At 56.2% G+C, this 19,952-nt stretch overlaps 2 protein-coding genes across 3 annotated transcripts in view; both read right to left on the bottom strand.

The window, feature by feature from the left end:
* Nucleotides 1–4,344, bottom strand: part of ARHGEF17 (Rho guanine nucleotide exchange factor 17) — a 57,214-nt gene extending 52,870 nt beyond the window's left edge. For both annotated transcript variants that reach the window (XM_044390965.3, XM_026518046.4), the window contains exon 1: nucleotides 762–4,344. In XM_044390965.3, the coding sequence (XP_044246900.1) occupies nucleotides 762–3,965 (3,204 nt within the window). In that variant the 5' untranslated portion in view covers nucleotides 3,966–4,344. The remainder of the gene's footprint in view (nucleotides 1–761) is intronic.
* Nucleotides 4,345–13,546: 9,202 nt separating this feature from the next.
* P2RY6 (pyrimidinergic receptor P2Y6) lies at nucleotides 13,547–14,947 on the bottom strand. Its single transcript, XM_026518050.4, has one exon. It carries the CDS (start codon nucleotides 14,945–14,947, stop codon nucleotides 13,961–13,963), a length of 987 nt encoding a protein of 328 aa, XP_026373835.1. The 3' UTR covers nucleotides 13,547–13,960.
* Nucleotides 14,948–19,952: the final 5,005 nt, after the last annotated feature.

Below are 19,952 nucleotides of genomic sequence, written 5' to 3' on the forward strand. Positions count from 1 at the left end.
GCCCTGCTCTCCCCGGCAAGCCCCCACTCTGATCACAAGAGGCGCTGTTAGACCTCAGGCACCAAGAGTGCTTCGACTCCAACCTGTGAACTGCCCCAAATCTGTGCAGCACCAGCTGGATGGAGACGTAGGTACCCTGTGTGCAACCCGCTGCTTTATAGATGGGGAGGCTGAGGCACAGAGAAAGGCCGGGGCCACCGAAGTACTTCATACAGTGTTTTCTGCTCCTCCGTAAAGTAATGCCTGTACCTCTCCAATTCTCCCGGGCTCAGGGACAAACCCACATTTTGATCTGCCACCGGAGAGCCACACGAGGAAGTACAAACCTCTGTCAACTGTGGACCCCAAGCCCCAACATCCTACAAGGGGTCTGACCGATAGGGCTGCAGGACTCAGGAAAGACCCTCACACCTCCTTGTGTATTTATAGAAAAGAACCAGCTAGGACTCTCTAAAACCAGTCCCTGAGAAACAGCTAGAGGACTAGATTAGAACCCTTTGTAATTATCACCCAGAATACCTCGAAGCAGGCAAGAACATTTGACATCAGCACCAGCAGAAGCCTTTGGGGCCTGAGTAGGCAGGAGCCCTGTGTCATTAACACTCTTAAAACTACCTGGGCGCTCCCAGGACCAGGGAAGCACCCTCAGACCTGGGCACCTTCCCAATGAGCACACTCCAAAGGCCCCTGTGGAAGTCAGCGCCCACGGCCCTTCTCTGCCCGACCCCCACCCCGCAAAAGCCCCTCAACAAAGGACTCACCACCTGTGGCTTGCTGCAGCACTTCCTGGCGGGGGCAGGCTCCTCTGGAGCCCGGGCTGCCTCAGGGGGCTTGGCCTCAGCAGAAGACGGTGCGACTGGAGTCAAGCAGGGCACATCCACTGGTACTGGCGCAGGGACCTCGCCAGAGTGGAGGGTCAGCATATACTGCTTCGTGACATCCTCAAGTGACGGTGCCTGCAGTGTGGAGTGGGCTCTGGCAGGGAAGCCCACGGGCTCTGGCACAGCCACAGGGGGTCCGACGGAAGCCGGTGGCTCAGGCACCACAATTGGTGTGAAGGTGGCGGGCACACTCGCGTGGCGAACGTGTTTGGAGGATGGGCGGGCCCGAGACAGGCTGCTAGTCTGGTCCTCACTGCCTTGCTCTCTCTGTAGTTCCTGATGACTGCTCCGGGCTGGGCGCTTCTTGGAACCCCGTCGGATGAGCCGTGGGGACAGAACATCAGCCAGCTTAGGGTCAAGGTGGAAGTCACGGTGTGGAGTGGAGGAGGCAGGTGGGGTCTTGGGTAGGGTTCTCTCAGACTGTGCCCGGCCCCTGGCAGGACTGGGCTCTTCTGGTTCTGCCCGCCGCTCTGCAAGAATGGGCTCACTGCTGGATGGAGGCAGCATGGGCTCGACTTCTCGGATGGGCTCCCCTCCAGGGCCCTCAAATCCAGGCCCAGCCAGCTCCCCACGGCGGCTGGGGTCACTCAGAGATTTCTTCTTGGGGGCTTTGCCAGAAACCCTGTCATCCACCACACGCCCCAAAGCACCGGGCCCCTGAACAATACTCTGAATAACCTCCTGGTAACCCTTGCTCTCTGCACTGCCCACAGACCAGTCACTGTGGCCACTGGTCAAGCCCTCGTCCACAGCTGGGGCCGCTGGAAGCCCTGTCTTGGGGCTCAGTGAGCCCAAAAGGTTGCTATCCACGGAGAACCCAGAGGGCTCCTCGGAGGTGGCAGGCCGGTGGCGCTGTGGAATTGGGTCACTCAGAGACCGGTAGGCCTCACCTGCCTCCCCATTGCTCAGTTCAGTCCCGCCAGGGCCTGAAGGAGGGACTTTGCGTCTCCGTCGGAGGGCACCTGGTGTGGGAGGGGTATCAGGGGACACCAGGGCCCACCCTCCCAGACTATCTTCAGCCCCAGGGCCATGGTGGTTGGTCTGGGCTGAGGATGAGGAAAGGGGTCGCCACACCCCTGTGGTACCCAGGCTGCAAAAGGCTGAAACAAGAGGTTCCGGGTCTGCCCCAATGCCCTCATCTGTCAGGTTAGACTCAGGGCCAGACAGCTCCTCCTGGGACCTCTGCCCTTGGGTCATGTCTCCTGTCCAGTCAGGGCTTCCAAGGGGGACATCACTTCCGTCATCCTGCTGGGCACCCATTCGCTGGATCTTCTCAAAAACCTGACGGGCCTCTTGTACATACTGATCCTGGACAACCAGGGGCAGTGGGTCCCCCTCGGCACTTGGGCCTGCCAGCAGGAGCTCAGAGGAGCTGGGCTTCAGGGCACTGGTGCGGGATAGGCGGCGGGCCACGGGCTTCTCAGAGCAGGTAAAAGACTTCGCCCTCCGCAGGGTGGCCGTCAAGTCTTTGAGTGTGGGGCGGGTGCCAGGTGACGCTGGGGCTGGGGCCGGCGTGGGTCCAAGTTGTGCCCCGGGGCCACCTGCTGATGGTGAGTCTCTGCCATCTAAGGGGCCACTCCCAAGGTCACTGGGGCGCCCACCGGGCTTTCGGACCCTCAGCTCTGAAAGGTCTGAGCGAAGGAAACTGAGGAGTGTCAGGGTCTCTGAGGCAATATCTGGATTCGACAGGGACTTCCGCTGCCGGCTCTTGTCCAGCTCCAGTCCTCCATCTCTCAATGCCCTGGTGGTGCCCACAAGTCCCTTGGTGCGGGTCCGAGGCTGGGGCCTTAGGAGGAGCCCTTCTCCAGCTCCAAAGCTAGGGGAGCGATACATGCCCCAGCCCCCAGAACCCCGACTAGCCCATGGGTCCTCATCCTTGAGGGTCTCTGTGCTGGAATAACGGCTGCTCCCACGGGAGCCTGCTGGGCTGGCTAGGTATGCAGGAAAGCTCACCTTGGCCACGCGGAAAGCTCCCCCCACAGGGTCAGACATGGGCCGGAGTCCCTCCTGAGGACCTGATCCACAGGGAGGCGAGCCACTACCCCACTCCCGGGGTCCTTCCTCACTAGAGGCTCTTGGAGATTTGGGGGGTTCGGGACTCCTGGCTTCCCCAGCTGAGTCCATGCTGCCCAGACTTAACCCATAACTGTCTGGCCTACAGTCCTTATCCAAGCCGGAGCTTCCAGGCCTGGGTCCCGGCCTCCCTCCCCAGCGGTGGCCGCCCTCACCGTCTTGGTCCTCGTCACTGCCCGAGGAGTGGCCTCCGTGGTAGGCCGGACTCTGCGCCCCAGGCGGCGGCGGCGGCGGGACCTCCTCTTCCTCCTCGCTGGAGCTGGCAGCCCGGCCGCGGCTGACAGGATAGGAGGAGGCGATGGAGGAGGAGCAGGAGGCCCGGGCCCCGGCCTGCGGTTGGGAGAAGCTATGCCAAGAATGTAAACCATCCGCCGGACGCTGCGCCCGCTCCTGTTGCTGCTGCTGCTGCTGCTGCCGCCGCCTCCTCCCCTCGGTCCCTGGGCCGGGCAGCGGCCGCGCGGAACGCAGGCCCGCCAGGGGGAAGCACGTCCGAGGAGGTGGCGTCGGTGGCTGCCGGGGTTCGCGGGCCGGCGGCTCCCACACGGCACCGTCGGGGCTGGGCGTCCCCGAGGCCTCAGAGTCGGCACTGGGCCGCCTGCAGCCAGGGCCACCGAAGAGCTTGCGCATCTCGGTGACGCTGGGCCAGGCCCCGCGCGCCGCGCCCTCCGCCGCTTCTTCCGCGGCCCCGGGGGAGACGCCCCCGTCTCGGGCCCCTGCGTGGTGGTCGTCCGGGCGCGGCGCGTCGAAGCGCCGGGAGAGCTGGCGCACCGACGGCGAGAGGCTGCGGAGCGGGCGCGGCTGCGCGGGGGCGGCCGGGGGCCCCGACGCCAGTTTGGACACGCGCCGGGAGGGCTGGCCCGGGACCGACGCGGCGGGCCGGCACGAGGCGCGGCGCCGCAACCCGGGGGTGTCGGTGGCCTCCTCCCTCGGCCCGGGCCCGCCGCTCCAGCGTTCCAGCAGCTTGAACGAGACGCTGCGATAGAGCGGGGACCGGGGCGCCCCGTCCGCCATGGTGGCAGCACTCACTCTGGGGGGGCTGGCCTCGGGGAGCCGCGGCCAACCCCCCCCTGCGCCCTCGCCCCGAAGGAGCGCAGCAGCCGGGGTCCGAAGGCCTGGCTTCTGCAGCAGCAGTGTGAGGGGCTTTGCGGGGAGAGGGCGCAGAGACTCAAGCAGAGGTTTATCTTGCCGCGGCTCAAGTTTCTGAGGCCGCGGGCGGCATCGGCTCCATCCAGCGCGGTCCCTCCCGCCTCAGCGCCGACCCCCGGGACCGGCCCCCTCTTCGGCCGGTGCGATTCGGAGCATCGCGGCTCGGCCCGGTCCGGGCAGGATCCCAGTGCTCTGTTCCTCGGCTCCGTGCCCGCCAGCCGGCCTGCCTGCCTCCCCTCGCGCTCCCGCTCCGGCTCCCGCTCCCTCCCTCTTGGCTGCTTGCTCCGCGCTCCCTTTTGTTGCAAATAAACTTTGTGGCTGAGGAAAGGGGGCGGGAGGCGGGGCCTCGCGCCCAAAAGAGGGGGTGGGCTCCGGGCGCGCGCGAGGCTGGGAATCGGGATTGGGGGGGAGGGAATCTGGGAGGAGTCGAAGGAGAAACAAGAGTGCTTGAGCACATGCAGACCGAGGCGACCCTCCGGAGGACCCCTTCTGGAACCCATCGGCCAAGCTGCCCCCCCAGGACTCGCTCGGACGCACGAAGCCTCTGAGCGCGGTCAGCTCCGCCGACATACAGCCGGGGCTGCGCACCGACTGCGGTTCAGACGCTTTTGCGCGGTAACACCTTCTGCCCAAGGAACCTCAACATGGCAACCTTCGACCCGTAAACTGGTACACACCGACATTCAGGTACACCCAGAAACACTCTTCCAGCAAGAAGGGGGCGGGACTCGCCGCCAGGGGGAGCAGTGAGCGCCACAGGCAAACCTGGGCGACTGCGGCTCCCTGTCCCACCCCTCCACCCCGCCCGGGCTACGCCCCCCGCCCGGCCCTTCGCCGTGAATCCTACTGTCACAGAGACAGGTCCAGCCTCCGGCGCCCTCAGAGGCCCCGCCCCTCTTACCTCTGCGGCGGGTCCAGCTCTGACCCTCCCGTGTCGCTCCAGGTGCTCCACCCTTTGTGGCCACGCCCCCACCCGCCCTCCTGTTTCCAGCTGCCCACCCTAGTCACGCCCCTCCACCTGCCCCCGCCATCTCGGTGGCCCCTCTCCTCCACGCTCCGCCCTGCGCGCCCCCGCCCCTCCTCCTGAGCTCTGTGATACGCGGCTCTTGCGCCCTCTACCGGCAGGATTCGCCCGACCCGTGGAGTCCAGGACGGGTAAAGCAGTTCCCATCACCAAAAAATGGGAGGGTTGGGAAGACTTCATTTCCTTTACTTCCTTTCAGTCTTTTCCTAATCCCTTCAAGAGCCATTTCAAACCTAGTGCCTTCGCAAAGTCCCTTCGGCTTCACACACAACAGGAGCTTCAAGTGATACGCCACCGCCAAACCAACTCGCCTACCCGCGGTCCTCCACCCTCCTAACGGAGCGAGTGGGTCTCCCCTCCTGCTTCAACCTGATCCAGCCTTGGGCTCGCCTTCCACCTCTGCCTCTGTCTGGCAAGTCTCCCACTGTCCCGGGTACTCGGGCCTTCCCCACCCCCACCTGCCTCTGTGAGGTCCCATTCATCCTCAGGGTCCCATCTAAAATGCAAGGCAGCTCCTTGACATCTGAATGAACCGATGGGGATTTATGGAGTGCCTTGGATGTATGGGTAATATTATTTCATTCATTTTATTTAATCCTAGAACGACCCTGTAGGTAGATAATATTGCTTCATCTCTATGGGTTATGAAGGAGATGTAACTTTGACCACTGTCAAAGTCAGAAAATGGCAGCGCCTTCAATGACTCAAATTCAGATTTGAGGAGCTTCAAACACCATGCTCCTCTGGTCTTCATTGGTCCCAGAAATCTGATGAAGAAGGGGGTTCTCTCTCCTTGAGCCCCCAGCAGCCTCTTCTTCCTCCTTGGGCCTGGGTTCGCCTTCCCCAGGAACAGAGCATATCCTGGTCTGACTCGTACTCCTCTTGACCCAAAACGACTGTGGCTGAGCCTGACTAGGCAGGCCCTGGGAGCAGGGAGCCCTGGTCCAGATGAGAGGGGCATATTGGCATAGGGCAGGCCGGTAGACACTGAGGGATTGACTGACTACTGCATGAGAAAGGGAGGACTCAGTTAGGACCCCAGGCCCCGCCTACTGCTTCTCTTGGGTTGTGGCAAATCCCTGTAGGGAGAAAACTCTTCCTCTTTGAGTGGAGACCAGCCTCCAGTAAGTCCATCACCTCAACTTTGTCTTAGCTCTGCCTCTGAAGGACATCTCTCCTTCACTGGGGAATTGATGGCAAGGAAGAGAGCCCTGCCTGGCCCAGTGCCTCTCTACTTTTGCCTTGCTGTGTGACCTGGGGTGTATCCTTAGTTTCCTGAGCCTCAGCTGCCTCATCTGAAAAGTGAGGAGTGGGTCTAGATTTCCCCAAGGGTGCCTCTCTGACTCTATTTGAAGTCACACTCTTGTTTGCTCTGGAGTGTTTTTCTACTCTTCTGGGGAAGTTTTGGTATGGTGGGGGGACCCTCGTCCTGGGAGTCACTGCTTTCCTCCAATAACAATGGTCTCTACCCTCTGAAATTTGTACTTTTCCAAACTCTTTCACATCCTGTCATATTTTGTCTTCATATCACTTCTGGAATAGAGATTTTTATTCCTGTATCACAGATGTGCAAACTGATGGAGAGGAGAAGAGACTCAGGTCACCTCAGCATCCTGCAGCTTGGCTTGGAGGTAGGCTGACTGGGGCCTCTGGATCAGGAATTCCCCTTGGTGGGGGGGGGGGTGTTTAAGGATCTGGGCTGGGCCTCCACCCAATGGGACGCTCACCCAATCAGAGAGTGGCTTGGCTGCTTCCAGCACCTATGAGTCCTTCTAGCCTCAGGCCCTTCTGATTCATGATGAGACAAAGTCATCTTCCATGTACAGAGGGGGCCTGGTTGTATTCAGCCCTTCAAAGACTCCTCTAGGAGGTGTCTGGAAACACTGGGGACCAAGGTGGAGAGGGGAACACTGTGCCGAGAGTCTAGAGAGGGGCCCAATGCAGGCACCCTCACAGACAAGCCTGCAGGTCACTTCTCAGGCTCCTCACCTATGAAAGGGGAATGAAAACATTAACCCATCTACCCAGTGAGTCATGGTGATCCAGCAAGATCAGGGCTGTAAATCTCTTGGAGAAATCAAGATAGTAAGGTTGTGATGGTCACTGTCATGGCCAATGATGGGCCTTGAGTACTTCAGAGGGAGAAAAAATGAGAAGTGAGAGGACCCCAAGAAGCAATGAGCTCCCGGAAGGAGTTGTCTTAGGGGGAATCGGGCTCCTGACTCCATTCCCAAGTCAATTAGATATGACCTTTGACCTTCCACCTCTCTGAGATCGTCCCCTTTCCTGTATAATTAGACCTCAAATGCACAGAATCGGATTGTTTATAACCTTTTGTTTATGACACATTTTTACCACTTATTTAATTGGCTCCCACCACAAAACAAAACAACTAGGACTTTGACAATGTCCTACATCTCATTACATCGTTTCCCTAACCCGTTCTCCTGCCGCTGTACCACCCAGGTTAACCATTACCCCCTGCGGTCAGCACGCCCTTGCTTTCCTTTTTGTATAGTTTTGTTGCATTTGTGCATTCCTTCAAAGTATATATTTTCATTTTAGTTGTCTTCAACTTTATCAAAAAGGCATTTTGCTGTGTATAATTTTTTTTTGAGATTTCTTTGTACTTAGTATTATACTGCTTAGAGTATCCATATTGTTACGCATGGGTAAAGTGCATCTTGGCTGCGTGTGTGAATATCGCAGTGTATTCATCCGCTTGCTCATGGACGGGCATTGGAGTGTCTCCAGCTGTTTGCTCTCGTGAACGGTGCTGCTCCGAGCGCCGTGCAGGACCCCGTGTGCACGTGCGCGGGAGTGCTCAGGGTCACAGACCATGTGACTGCCCAACGTCCAAGAGGGATTGACAAGCTAGGCTCAAATACCTCTCTTTCCTTTCTTTCTTCTTCTTTTTTTTTTTTTTTTTTCAATTATCTGTGTTTCCTTTGAGGTGAAATGCCTGTTTGTGTCTCGTCTGTTGGGTTATCATACTTTTTCATACCTTATGGTAATTCTGCCCTAACTTTTCCACGCTCAATACCCCTGGTGGCTTAGGGAGAACTGTTTTACAGATAGGGAAACAGAGGCTTAGAGAAGTAAACCGGCTTATTCAAAGTCACGGAGTCAGTATCAGCCCTTCTGCACTGAGCTAATAATACCTTCTGAGACCATTGGGCCTCAGCTAAGAGGCCTTCTCTGCCCCTCAAGCTGAGTCACAGCCCCCGTGGTCCCCAGCATCTCTCAGCTGCTGACCATTCCATGAGATTATAGTCTCCCTAGTAAGGCCTTCCTTGCCCCCTAGCCCTCTTTTTTTTTTTTTAGGATTTATTTATTTTAGAGAGGGGGAGGGGCAGAGGGAGAGGGAGAGAGAAGCTCCAGCAGACTCCCCACTGAGCGTGGAGCCCGTAGCGGGGCTCGATCCCATGACCCTGAGACCATGACTCCAGCCGAAACCGAGTCGGGTGCTCAACCCCGAAAGTCAGAAGTTGGACCACCCCAGCCACCCAGGCGCCCCACCCCCGACCCCTCCTTATGCTCTTCTGAGCTCTCCTCTGGAGATGTAATGATCCAGGGTTATGTTTATTTCATTATTGCCGTTCTCCTCCATCAGACTAGAAACTCCCTGAGGGCAGGGACCCACTGCTCAGCATGATGCCTGGCACACAGTAGGTGTTCAATAAACGTTGTTTAGTGGATGAACTGTTTCCTTGTCTGTACCCCCACCCCCACCCCCAGATTCTTTCTGAGGGTAGGGTCTGGGTCTGAGCTGCCTCTGTGTTCCCATCGCCATCTCGGAGGAGCAGAGAGAATGCGTGTCGAACAAATGAATGAGGGAGAGAGGAGAAAGCTGCATCTATTGCTAGGACAGATCCAGTGCCCCTGGGCTTTTCCAAAAGGACAAACCCTGGTTCTTGACTCTCTGGCTCTTCCATCTTTGGCCCTGCCCCTGTCCTCAACCTACAACAGCCAACTCTCACAGGTCTCCTGTCGTAGAAGCGCCTTCCCTGGACCTGGCCTCCCTGGGAACCTTCTTCTCTTTTCTTCTCCACCCATCACCTCCACTTGCTCCCCTCCTGCTACTCCCTCACTCACCCTTCTCCACTGCCACCAACATTCAGAAACCCCCAGGCTTTGACCTTCCACCTCTCTGGCTCCCCCTCCTGCCCAGCCCCTTAATGGAGTTCCCAGCGCTCTCTCCAGGCCCTTCTTACTTTCTCCCTCAGGAAACCCGTCCACCCCCTCAGCCTCCTGCCAAAAGCAGCATGAATACTCCCCAAGCTTTGCAACTTTTCTAAGCCTTCCTGGGTATTTCCAGACCCTGCTGACTCCTAGCTCACCACCAGGCTAGACCCTGGTCCCCACCCCAGTCCAGAACACTGCCTGGCTTCCCCTTAGGTCCACCATCTCAGGTTAGAACCTGAGTAAAGGGATTCATTTGGCTGTGGGTAACAACAGGCTGAAAAATCAGTGGCTTAAAAAAGAAGTTTATTTCTCTCTTAGGCAAAAGTCCAAATTTAGGTGGTCCCAAACTGGAATGGTCAGAAACCCAAGCTGTTTCTCACGGTCCAAGATGGTGCCCCGGCTGTGATGTCCCCATTGTGAGCAGTAAGAACAGAGGGGAGACAAAGGACAGACACTACCTCTCTTTTACAGACATTCACCCCTTCCCCCTATTAAACTGCCTTGGGATACTTTGCTTATCTCCCATGGCCCAGGATTAAGTTACCCGGTTATACTTCGCTGCAAGCGAGGTTGGGAAATGAAGTTTTTATCCTAGGAGACCATGTGCCCAATTAAAAGAGGGTTGATATTGTGATTGGCACTTATCTGTGTCTGCCACAACTTCCTAAGGGGTCCCCAGTTACTTTGGCTGAGGCAGGTGGACACTTGGAAGGCAAGTGAAGAAAGGGAAGGGAGGGAGGATGGGAGAAGTAGAGGGGGCTTCTAGTATCTGGGTTAGAGAAAGGCTGTCAATTCCCACACCTGGGCCTCAGTTTCCCCATCTGTAATTGGGGGTGTTGTAAGGATTAAATGAGAAAATGTATATACAGCACACTGCGTGGTGCCTAGAACATGCAGAGCCCAGCAAATGGCCATTGCTGTCATTGTCGTGGCTCCCCGCTGCTTCCCTGGACTGGCACCAAGCCTCTGACTCTCTAGCCCTGCCAGCTCTCCAGCCTGATCTCACGCCACAACCCATCCTATCCGTCCTCCAGCAGCCTCCATGCCTTGGGCTGTGCTCTTCCCCTCACCAGGAACAACCTGGCCCTCTCGTCTTCAGTCTAATTACAGCCACCCTTCAAGCCCCAGCTGCACCGCTCCCTCCAGGAAGTCTTCCCTAAGCCATGAGAATCACCTTGGACCCCTGTGAACCCACATGTTCCCCCGACCCCTCCCCACGCTCTACCTCCACACCTCGGTCTATGTCCGCTCTGTCTCCACCCCAGCAAGCAGACATCCCCAGTGTGATCCCCCATCACGGAGTGTGCCCTGGGTTAAAGTGAGGAGAGAGAGTGGGGAGGTGGGGACAAAAGGAGGGAAAAGGAAGGGGGCAATTCAAGCTCCCCAAAGGGCACTTGAAGTCCCTCGTATTTCATGTAATAAATGACTTTTCCTTCTTAGAGGAACAGATGGGGCTCATGGATTCTGGTCCTTGTTCTGAAAAAAGTGTGCTGAGTTTTTTTTCTTAAAAGACCAGCTGCTTCCCAGGTGAAGGAAAAGGAGAAGTCCCCCGCACAAAGCCCCTTGTTTAGAAACTCCTAGGCCAGTTTCCTAGAGAGAGATGCCAGACGAATCTGTTTGCACTAAGGGCAAGATCATTATAATAGGCCCATGCGCTGCATGCTTACTGTGTTCCAGGCATTATTCTAAGTGTTTGGCACATATTAACCCTCACAACCACTTTACAAGACAGGTATCGTTCCCATTCCCATTTTACAGCTAGGGAAGTTAAGGTACAAAGAGGCTAAACAACTTGCCCAGAGTGAGACCCCTACTAAGTGGTAGAGCCAAGATAGACACCAAGGTGACCTGGCTCTGGAGTCTCCGCCCTTGACGCTATTCTGCCTCACAAAGGGAAGCTGGGAATGCAAGTCACCTGTGGCCCAGAATTTCCGCTCTTGGAAAAGTAACTAAACACAGTTCTTGGCAGTCTGCTCAGACGGTCATCTGGGACTCTCTTCAGGGCTCAGCGGGCACTGTGGACAGAGGCCCTCTGCCTTCTGTTCTTCTATTCCCCTACTCCCCCGTGACAGACAGCTGACGAGTCTGGTCTCGGACTCGGAACAAGACTCAAGGTAGCTGATATCTGTGCTGCTTGGCTGGCAGGACATCGCAGAGTATAGGGAATAGACCTCTTCTGACATCGCCTCACATCTTTTCACTGTGACCCAAAGAATCAACGTTCCTTCTGTCCGAACTACCAGCCTTTTCAGAAGGGCACTTTTTTTTTTTAATGTTTTTTTATTACATTATGTTAGTCACCATACAGTACATCCCTGATTACTGATGCAAGTTTCGATGACTCATTATTTGCATATAACACCCAGTGCACCATGCAATATGTGCCCTCCTTAATACCCATCACCAGTCTATCCCATCCCCCACCCCCTCCCCTCTGAAGCCCTCAGTTTGTTTCTCAGAGTCCATAGTCTCCCATGCTTCACTCCCCCTTCTGATTACCTCCCTTTCTTTCCCTACCGATCTTCCTAGTTCTTGGGTTCCATAGGTGAGAGAAATCATATGATAATTGTCTTTCTCTGCTTGCAGAAGGGCACTTTTGATGGATTCCCAGGATGGGTTGGGCCTGGTTTTCCAGCTTCCTCAGTCAGCTGCCAGCACGTCTCCAACAGGACCAGGGAGTTTAACTCTGGCAGAGTCCTACTCTGAAGGACCCCGTGGCCCAGCAGCCTTGGAGATGAGACAGGGCTAAAAGAAAAATACTGAGTTACGCAGCCCTTCCCCTCCTAGCCCTGTCCCTCGGCCCTGCCCTCTCTCCCCTCTACCTTCTGAGAAGGTAGACTCTGTCATGGCTGGTTTGTGTATGGGGTCTGAGTGGTACACCAGCAGCCAAGGGCAGGCTAGACTGTTCTACAGGAGGAAAGCTGAGACCTGGGAGGAGGGAACAGGGACGGGGGTGGGGGGGGGGCGGGGAGGGGAGAAGGGAGGGGGGTGGGGCAGGGCGGGGTGCTAGAGATAGGAGGAAAACTTGCAGAGAGGATGAGGAACAGTACGGGACGAGGCAGAAAGGAGGGGTGGGTGAGGAGAGCAGGTAAAGAGGCCTTATGTGGTGGAATCCCCTTTTTTGCCTCCTCAGAGATCTTCAGTGAAGATGCCTTTCCAAAGCTTTTGAAGGCTCAAGTCTGTGTTTGAGATGCCTCCATGAGGTGGCCTCCAGCAGCTTCCAGGGCTCCCAGAGGCCAGAAGATGGAGCTGAGAAGGCAGGAGCAGAGCTCATGGAACAGTCTGTCTTGAGACTGGTTGGCAGGCTCCTGGCCACGGGACCCCTGCACCTCCATGTTGCAGCCTCCCGGTGCCTCTGCGTCTCTTCAAGCTGTTGACTTCTTCTAGAATGAAGCAGTGTTGAAGGGCTATTTCCCCTCACTTGGGGGGCCTGGCGGAGGGGTCCTCAGGCACCCAGGATACCCTGAGGCTGAAAGAGGCAATTTGAAGAGGTAGGTGGAGAAGAGGTGGGGTCTGGGGTTCTTCCTGGCCTTTAATGCTCTGGTCCCACCCACACCACCCCCTCCTGGGCTTCAGTGACACTCGCTGTTGATTTACAGCCAGACTCAGCACATCTCTACCCTTGGGTTTCATGCACACACAGTGCCTTCCATCAGGAAGGCCTTCTCTCTGCCTTTTGGATTCCTCCCCAGCTCAAGCTCCACCTCTTTGATGAAGCGCTCCCTGATTCCTCCCATTGCTGAGCCCCCCACAGCCTGGAACATCTGGGCCACTCTTGCCGTCGTCTGGAGGGTGGCCATGGGACAGCTCTTGTTTTCTCAACTTTCACACACAGGAGGCCAGAAGCCTGCTCCTCACCCCAGCTCTCCCTACCCATCTGCCCCAGGGCAGAGTCTAGCATAGGGCTGGCCCAGGCCATAGGAACACGCTCCCACTTCTCTTGGCCGACCTCCCACTCAGCCTTCAATATCTGGTTCAGATGCCCCCCATCCCCATCCCAAGAGATCTTTCCTGACTCCTTGGACTGGATCATGGGCATCCTCTATTTACCCCTTCCCCCCCAGCCATGCTTCTCTCTGTCATAGCCTTGACATCACCGTGTCAAGTGTCTGTATGCCCAGTAAGTTGGGCACCTTTATGGGGCAGGGCTAGGACTAGTTCTCCCAAGGCCCCAGAATGAACCCAGGCCCAAGGACAAGGTATAGATAAAGGTTTGCTGAATGAATGGAACATCACACACCTCCAGAGAGCTCATGTTCATCCCCTCAAAATCCAGCTCAAATGCTCCTTTCCAGAAGCTCTCCCTTCCTCCTCCCATCTTCCCTCAGTCCCTGTGTTGGTGCGTCCAAAGCATACAGCACAGTCCTCCACTGCGGTACACGCCACACTCAATTTTTGTGAGCAGCTTTGCGTGGCTTCATGACTCTCCGGGGCCGCCTGGGACCTTCTGGAGGGCCGGGTCCAAGCTTGGCTCTCTGTGCCCACAGGGCCTGCTCCAGAGCAAGGCCTCAACGAACAGTCATGGGTGAGGTTTTGGAGTCTATGGAGGGCCTCACGCCATGCCCAGCTGAGCAAAGCACTACTTCTCTGCACGGTTTGGGGTTGGAGGGGCTCCTGGTGCCCTGGTCCCAGGTGTCCTGCCCCAGTGAACTCAGTGACCCTGTCGCTGCCACTTGGCTGTGAGTTTCTGCAGCAGTTCATGCGGCCGCCGGCGGAACTTCTTCTGAGTGAAGTAGAAGAGAATGGGATCCAGCACGCTGTTGGCACTGGCAAAGGGCCGCGTGCCCTTGTACGCAGCTGCAAAGGCCTCCAGCACAGGGCAGGGGACGCCGGCTGTAGAGCGCACTGCCAGGTAGGCTGTCTTGGTGACATGGAAGGGCAGGAAGCTGATGGCAAAGGCGGCTGCCACCACCACAGCCATGCGGGCTGCCTTGCCACGCCGTTCCTGGGCCACCGGCCCTGCTGGGCCGTCCTGGCGGCACAGACGATGCGCCAGGCGGCCGTAACAAGCCAGCAGGGCGATAAAGGGCAGCAGAAAGCCGATGACGGTGAGGGCCATGCCATAGGGCATATAGCGGGTGGCCAGGGCAGGTGGGCTCAGGTCGTAGCACACGGTGCGGTTACGCTGGATGCCTGTGGCGGCAAAGAGGGCTGTGGGCAGGCACTGGGTCGTCACGGCCAACCACACGGCCCCGCACACTAGCCAGGCAGCGCGGCGGCCCCCACGCTTGTGCCAGGGGGCCAGCGGGTAGCAGATGCCCAAGTAGCGCTGGAAACTGATGCAGGTGAGGAAGAGGATGCTGCCGTGCAGGTTGGCGTAAAAGAGGAAGCGGACCAAGCGGCAGGCGAGGTCGCCAAAGGGCCAGTGGTCACCCTGGGCATAGTTGTAGATGAGCAGGGGCAGGGAACAGGCATAGAGCAGGTCAGCCAGGGCCAGGTTCAGGGTGTACACGGCTGTGCGGGTCAGGGCCCGGCGGGACGTGCAAATCTGGGCAATGACGCAGGCGTTCAGTGGTAGGCCAGCCGCCAGGACCACTGAGTACACAGGTGGCAGGAGCAGTCTCTTGAAGTTCTCTCGGTAGACGCAGGTAGTGGGCGGGGAGCCCAGGGCCTGGCCTGTACCATTGTCCCACTCCATGGCTGACCGATATGCTTCCTATATCCAGAGAGGCTGGGGAAGCAACACACAACCTGTCAGTAACCACGCTCACTGACCACACAGCAGGTCCCTGTCTCTCTCTGGGCCCTGATCTCTACCTTAACCATCTCTGATACTCACCACCCCATGGAGGCCCCACACGGCCCTCACTTTAAGGAAACCTGGAATACAGTAAAGCTCAAGTTTGGGAAAAATCCAGTTCACTTTCTATAATATTCATTTCCCACCAACCTTCTATTCATCCTTCAAAACCCTAGTCAAATGTCTCCTCTGGAAGTAGAGATTGACAGACTTTAGTTTTTTTTGTTTTAAATATTTTTTTAAGTTTTATTTATTTAAGTAATCTCTACACCCAACAAGGGGCTCGAACTCATGATCAAGAGTCACACGCTCTTCTGACTAAGCCAGCCAAGTACCCCAGACAGATTTTAGTTTGAATCCCACCTGTGCTACCTACTAGCTATGTGACCTTGGCTAGTAATATACCTTATCTGAGTCCCAATCTTCCTATCTGAACAATGGGGGAATGATACACCCATCTTTTAGGATGACATGAGATTAAAGGTACTAAATCAAGTTATCCAGGGCTTCCCCTGGGCTTTTTAGAGTTTGGAGATTGTGGTCATGGTGAGCCTGCCTGTCTGTCTCTCCTACACTGACCGGAACCTCCTGAAGAGAAGTGCCAGGCCTGATGCCCTTCTGTGTCTGAGAGCCCAGTCTGGGGTCCAGAGCAGAGAAGGCCCTGGTAATCCTTAATTAATCAACATAAATAGAACGTCCACACACTGCGAGCTGACAAAGGGCAGTGCCCACCTCCTCAGCCTGGACTCCACCTTCCAAAGCCATGGTCCTTCTTTTGACTGCAATCTTCTTATCTGTAAAATGGGTGGAAAAAGTGATTCAGGAGTTCCCTAGGCCTCCTTCCACCTGACTTGAGGCTACAAATGCCTGTCTGGCACAGCTGTTGGGCCACAGCACCCCCTGGTGGCTACAGTGAGAACAGCGTTCCTGAAGGCAAATGGCTGAGGACCAGCCAAATCTACTGCTTGCTTGTTTGGTTTTTGTGTTGTTGTTGTTGTAAGATTTTAAGTAACCTCTACACCCCCAGGTGGGGCTTGAACTCACAACCCAAGACCAAGAGTCCTGCGCTCCACCAACTGAGGCAGCTAGGCCCTCCTACTGCTTGCATTTCATAGACAGGAAAATACAGCACAGCGAGAGGCTGTGATGCCTCAATCTTACTCAGTGAGTTAGAAGCAGAGCCAGAACCAGCACCCAACCACCTGACTGAGAGGATGCAACTTAGTGTGGCCCATGGACATGGAATGGAGAGGTTATAAACCCAACTTCAGAGCTAGGCAAGCCTCATTCAAATCCTGGCTCCCCTACTTCTCTGCTGTTCAACCCAAGGCATGTCACTTGCCTTTTCTGGGTCTGTGTTCTTATCAATAAAACATGTCATAGGCCTGGTATACAGTAGGTGCTTAATAAATGCCATGCTATGATGTTGTATCCTTCACCTCATCCCTCCACTCTTCCCTCAGGCTAGGTTTTGGGGGAGTCAGCAGCACAAGTGCCTTAAGGGGTTCCCTGGTGAGGTAAGTCTGACTTCTGGATACCTACGTCCGAACCGGCATGTCCACATTTACTGGTGTCCAGCAAGAATTCACAACTTAAATCCAATGGACCTGTAAGACAAAGCCTTTGAGATAGTGAGTCAGATCACCCCCCTCCCTATTACCAGATGGGAAAAACTGAAGCGAAGGAAAAAATATGAAGTCCTGCAAATGCACACAGAGCAGGATAGAGGGTTGAGGCCAAGTATATGAGCTCTAGTCCAGATGCCTAAGTTCAAATCCCAGCTCTGCCACATGTGAACTGTGCGGCCTTAGGCTCATTATTGGACTTCCGTGCCTTGGTTTCCCCATCTATAAAATGGGGTCATATATACCTGCTTCATAGGGTTGTTAGGAAGATTAGTGCCTGGCACAGGGCAAGTGTTAGCTGTTCTTAATGTGAATATACCCTGCTAAGTCAAGTTATGAAATTTTTCAAAGTAATGTTAGAGCAAAACATAACTACCCAGACTCATTTCTTCCAACTTTAACTTTGATTTTGATGAAAATATTTTCCCCAGATTCTGGGCAACGGCAAAATGAGGTCTGGATTCTCTAGTCTGTATCCCACATGCCATATTACCTTTAATTATGAAAAACCCTTTGTGGGGCTTCAGCCCATGTGCTGGGCGTGCTGGGTGCTCAAGAAAGCCAGTTAGGCATGGGGAGAAGCCAGAGGCAGAAGCATGGCAGGCCCCCCATTGTAGCCGGGAAGCCAAGATTAGTACAGGCAGAGAAAGCTCATTTATTCATCTCTCCATTCATTCGTTTAGGCCTTTCTTCCATGTACGCATTCAGGTGCCAGGCATCGAAATGCGGACTTCCTGCCCACCGGATGCATGCAGGCCCAGTATATAGATACGGATGTGGATAGAGAGACGGAGCTGGAGAATTACACATATCCATATGCTAGCCTGAAGAGGGAGACCAGTGTGAGCCACGGGATAGAAGAGACTCTTCAGAGGAGGATGAAGGGTGGAACATGACCCACGGGGTTGAAGAGGAAATCCCTGGGTGGAGAGGGGTGTCCGCAGGTGGGGAGGAAGGTACAACAGGCAGGACTGGAGAGGAGAGCAGCAGCCTGCTAGGGCAGACGGTCACAGTGGGGAGAAAGAAGGGGGTAGAAGGAACAGTGCGCTGCTTCTGAACTCTTTTGGGAGGCCTGTTGTTCTCAGATACCACCCCAAGAGAGAGCCCTCTGCCTCAGGTGACTCGAGGCTCCAGATATTTTCTGCTCTCCACTTCCTGGTAGACCAGTCCTCTTGGAAGGAGGCAGAGGCTACACGAGGAGAAAGGCAGGTCTGGCTGTCACCCTGGCTTCCTCATACACTGCCTGCTGAGGACCGAGGCAGGGCAGGGGCTGGTTCCGAAGGAGGTCTCCCTTGGCCCCTGCCTCTGCGCAGTAGCTGACACTGGCTCCTCAAGCTCTCACGGCTGTCACTCCTTCTCGGGCCCTGAGCCCTGCGCCAGCTTAGGCCCCAATGTCTTCCTGGGCTCCGGCCACTCTGACTATGGCGGGGGGCTTTCCAGCAAGTGGCTCTGATGACATCCTTCCCCGCATCCCTCTGCCCTTTGAGGAAAAGCTCAAACTCCTGACATTCAAGCTCCCGGCTGAGCCCTCCAGCCTCATTCAAGGCACCCCTGGTTGCTCCCCTCTGCCCCCTCCCATCCTGCCACACTGTTCCTGAGACACCGACACTGACACTGCCACACGGCCATTCAGAGCCCGAGATCTAGACTTCCTCTCCGGTCTCCTCGTCTTTGCTGTTCCCTTCACACAAAGTGCTATTCACCCCATGTCTGTCTGTCAAAGCACTGAGTGTCCATCCAGCTCCGGGTCCAGTCTTGCTTCTTCCTTTCTGCGTCTCTTTTTCTGCCCCCCCGCCCCGTGGATCTCCTTTAGGTCACTGCTGGCCCCAGCCTGCCTGCCCTAAGTACCACAGTTCCTTGTGTCCAGCCCCCATGCCCACCTCCTGCTGGCCCATGGTGCCAAGGTGCACCAACACTCACATGCAGGTCCTGTCCCCGAAGCACCTTGGTGGCCTCAGATGCGTTGGCGCAAGGGGAGGCCAGATGTGAGGCGCTCTACTCTCCTGCCTGCAGCCCGGGCTGCAACACCTCCGATGGGGCGGGCGGCTTCCTCTGTTTCCTGGCAGGGCTGTCTCTGACTGAAATAGCCCCTGCGCGGGCCACCCCCTCCCTGCCACCCCCAACACCAAGGCCTGGCGGAAACCGGGCCTAGAGGAGCGAGGAGGTGGAGAAAAGGTCTCCTTCCCGGAACCGTCCCCACCCCAGCAGAGGAAAGAGGGTGATGAGGGGGTAGAAAGAGAGGTGGGGGGAGAGCCAGAGGCTGCTGGTCAAAGGCCACCCCCACAGACCCAGCCGCTTCGTTTCTCCTCAGCCCTCTCTCAGTCTTCTCATCTGTCAAATGGGCACATTGGTGATTAAAGAGCTTATGGCTCCCCCTTTAGCTGTAACACCCAGAGCCACCTTCCTGTCACTCACTCCCCCAACCATCCTCCTTTCTCTATTCATTCAATAGCTCATTCACTGACATGTCCCTCCCTTCACCTGGCAATCTGCTTATTTGGTCACCTTCTCCCTCCCTCCTTCCCTCTCTCCCTTTTCTCCAAAACCATTTATTGAGCACCTACTGTATGCCCTCAGATCTTCCCACATACATCCATTTAGCACTCACTGTCTCCTTCCACATGGCAGGTCTGGAGCCACTGGGAGTGATGGGTGTGGGTTGTGGGGATAGAGGTGATGCCCCCGAAAACTCACCTGAGTGAGAGTCTCCCTGCCGGTGCCAAGCCCTCTTCCAACCCCTCCTCACTCCCAAACCAAGACTCACAGCTGTTAGGACGGCCAGAGGAAGTGAGGCGGCTTCTCATTGTCCCAAGGAGGCCAGCTCCAGTAGTAGAGGCGGCATTTGAAGGGGGGTGACCTGGAGGAGGTAGGCTTTGATGGGGAGCAGCTAAGGCAACTAGGGGAGGGGGGCGGGGGGCCCTGGGCATTTGAGGCCCAGGTTCTTGTTCTATTTGGCCCCTACTCACAAGCCCCTTCCCCTCTCTGAGCCTCCTTAGTAGAACATGGTCTTACTGGCCACCAGCATGTTGTGAGGATGAACTGCCAGCGGGAGGGAGGACTCTTTTTACCTGGAAGGTGTAAGCACTGACATCTCACCCAAACCCATTTTACAGGCAAGCGGATTGGGGAACTGAATTGGGGCCAAAACTTTGGGTCAAACTGAAAATTCAGGTTTGAACTGCTGGTAAACACTTGGTCAGTTGTGCAAGGATTGAGCACCTACTGTTTTTTCAGTTCTCTGCTAGGAGGTTGCTTGTGCTTGTTGCAAGTGTGGGCCT

Source organism: Ursus arctos, unplaced genomic scaffold, assembly GCF_023065955.2.
Source record: "Ursus arctos isolate Adak ecotype North America unplaced genomic scaffold, UrsArc2.0 scaffold_22, whole genome shotgun sequence".
Classification (NCBI taxonomy): Eukaryota; Metazoa; Chordata; class Mammalia; order Carnivora; family Ursidae; genus Ursus; species Ursus arctos.

What these genes read in the sequence shown, in the direction of transcription:
- P2RY6 (XM_026518050.4), bottom strand. Translation starts at nt 14,947, where the DNA reads ATGGAGTGGGACAATGGTACAGGCCAGGCCCTGGGCTCCCCGCCCACT.